The sequence below is a fragment of the Pristiophorus japonicus genome, chromosome 4, assembly GCF_044704955.1.
Source record: "Pristiophorus japonicus isolate sPriJap1 chromosome 4, sPriJap1.hap1, whole genome shotgun sequence".
NCBI classification, from domain to species: Eukaryota; Metazoa; Chordata; class Chondrichthyes; family Pristiophoridae; genus Pristiophorus; species Pristiophorus japonicus.
Window position 1 is genome coordinate 133,120,823 of NC_091980.1, and position 2,679 is coordinate 133,123,501.

At 41.4% G+C, this 2,679-nt stretch overlaps 1 protein-coding gene across 1 annotated transcript; it reads right to left on the reverse strand.

Moving 5' to 3' along the window:
• Positions 1-441: 441 nt before the first annotated feature.
• On the reverse strand, positions 442-2,279 carry LOC139262678 (ferritin, higher subunit-like). The gene is made up of 4 exons (XM_070877829.1): positions 2,178-2,279; positions 1,489-1,635; positions 964-1,089; positions 442-597 (listed from the first exon to the last, which is right to left on the reverse strand). Exons 1-4 carry the CDS (start codon positions 2,277-2,279, stop codon positions 442-444), a joined length of 531 nt encoding a protein of 176 aa, XP_070733930.1.
• Between the last annotated feature and the right edge of the window lie 400 nt (positions 2,280-2,679).

Genomic DNA, 2,679 nt, shown 5'->3' on the forward strand with positions numbered 1-2,679 from the left:
CTCACTACCACCACTAGGACACCCCTTAACCCCAACCCTTGACCATGCTTTGTCCCTCAGTCAATTGTCTGAGCACCCCCACCCCCCTTGAATGTTTCAGGTCTTACAAACATGTCTGAATATCCCAATCAATATATCACCATTACAATAAAGGAAAAACAAATTCCAAAGGACTGAATCCCATAACACTGCTGCATAGCTCAGTGTAATTCTTGTTTTATACAAGTGCAGAGTCAAATTATTTTAATTGTTGAAAAATAATCAAGGACTCAAAGATACAAGGAGACAAATCCCAGTAAATAACAGTTATGATACACTTGGGATCTTGATGTGAAATGTAACAGCTTCTTGTAAAGTCACAAATCATCACTCCCTATTGGATGGGGGTGCCAATTATATAAATACAAGCACTAAACAATAAACTTTATCCCATCAGTCAGTCTAGTCACTCCCCCCCAGGGTGTGCTTGTCAAACAGGTACTCTCCCAGGCCATTCTCAGGGGCTCCCAGTCTCTTCAGGTTGGTGATGTGATCTCCAAGCTTCTTGATCATCTTCACTTGTTCATCCAAGTAGTGGGTCTCCAGGAAGTCACACAACTGAAAGAGGGAAACTAGTTATGTCCAGCAGCAGATATCAAGGAATGTCAGCTTCCCCTCCAGGAGCTTGGATTTTAATCCTGTTGAACTGGAGGATAGTCAAGTGGTGCAATTGAGTGATGGAATTATGGCATCATTAGATTAAAGTTACTGCACAATTGGTGCTCAGATCCTGGGATCACAAGGACACTTACTAATCACTGTCCACAGTAGGCCAACTTTTTCCATCCCTTCCCAAATAAAAAATACATAGGGAGACACCAACTCAAAGCTACTGGGTATGGAGATCTTTTAATTAGCCCCAACAACAGCAAGGTTCCACAACCTCCAACTTACCCAAAAGCCCACATTAAATTAACAACTTACATGAGGGTCAGTGCTCCCAGTGGAGAGTTTGTGCAGATCCAGCAGACTCTGGTTCACATTCTTCTCCATCTGCAGAGCTCTCTGCATCGCCTCCAACCCATTGTTCCACTCATCCTGCTCTGGTTTCTGGAAATAAAGAAAATTCCAATAGTTTACTTACAATGGATTAAACAAACATTAAAAATTATTGAAGGAAATGAGGGGTTCAATCAAAAGTCTACTTCACCATGAACCCGTGTGTGAGAATATAAAATTGCCATTATGCGATCACAACCATGAGTCACATTGATGAGGCAAATAGCATAGCTGTGTTTAAGGGGAAGCTAGGCAATTGCATGGGGAGAAAGGAATAGAATATGCTGAGAGGGCGAGATGAAGCAAGGTGGGAGGAGGCTTGCTGGAGTATAAACACCAGTTTGGCCAAATGGCCTGTGTTGTAAATTGGAACCAATTGTTTTAGAATGTATTGGGAACATTCAGTGTAAGGAAAGCCAGACAGAAGGCTACTCCTTTATCAAATCCAACCTTGATGTCCGTCAAGATGATCCGTCCTCCACGGCGATTCTGGAATTCCATCAGTTTCTCAGCATGCTCACGTTCCTCATGTGACTGCTCCTTGAAGAACTCAGCAAAGTGATGCAGGGCAACATCATCCCGATCAAAGTAGAAGGACTGTGGAGAGATCAAAAGAGTAGTTGGGTATTGCATAGCAGACCCATTACCATGTGTACATTACATAAATTCATCAAAATGTTCCTTTCTTTTCAAGGGTTCAAAGTCTCACTGAACTTGTATGTACATGGGCAAGGAAACAATCTTGATATCCTTACCCAATGAAAAACTACAGCCTAGCATCAAAGCCTTGATTTCTCAGTGGTGGGAGCAGGGAAGAGAGTGTTGCAGATTGGCACCACCCTTGCAGGACAGAATACTTCCCAACATCCCTCTTAAATGGTCTAGCTCTAAATATATTATAGTCCCTCAGAGAAAGTTCATGGAGTGCATTAGAATGAGGATACAAATTCTGAGTCTCATGCATCGAGCACAGAATGTATTCCAAACAAACAACAACAACAACAACAACAAGCTCCAAGGAGGGAAAGTGAATTGTTAAGATGCAAGATATTCCAAATAGTTGGGCTGGATACAACACAATTTAGTAAATTCACATTACATAGTCTCCATTGTGAAAAGGTCTAAAATGCAAAACTCACCATAGAGAGATAAACATAGGAGGAATAGAGCTCCATGTTGATCTGTTTGTTGACAGCATCCTCACAGTCCTGGTGGTAGTTCTGACACACTTGAGAAGCCATCTTGATTCTTTTTCATAAATCTAAACTTTGTTGTAGCAAAAAACTAAGATTTATCTAACCTGAAACTCCTGTATTTATACTGAGGGTTAATCCAGGGTGTGGCAGTCTTGATGATGAGTGACAGTTCTCAATACCCAATCAGAAGTTGCAGCCTCTCAGAGCACCAATCTAGTAAAGGGAGGAGGGAGATGGACTCCCAGAGCCAGTCAGATTTTTGAAGAATGAGCATCATTGGCTGACAACTCAATGAGGATCTCACTTGTCTGAACTTTCCTCAAACTCAGTTCAAATATCAATAATACAGGTTTAAATGAATCCTCTACTCTTTAGGCTAGGAAAAACGTAAACCATAAAATAAGGGGGAATAAACAAAAGTTCCAAGGGCCCAAGATTCCACATT

Excerpts from the sequence above, each read along its gene's own strand:
- LOC139262678 (XM_070877829.1), bottom strand. The coding sequence starts at position 2,279 with ATGGCTTCTCAAGTGTGTCAGAACTACCACCAGGACTGTGAGGATGCT. Across the intron at positions 1,090-1,488 it reads TCATCTTGACGGACATCAAG|AAACCAGAGCAGGATGAGTG; the intron begins GTTGGATTTGAT and ends CTTTATTTCCAG. Across the intron at positions 598-963 it reads CTGGGAGCACTGACCCTCAT|TTGTGTGACTTCCTGGAGAC; the intron begins GTAAGTTGTTAA and ends TCCCTCTTTCAG.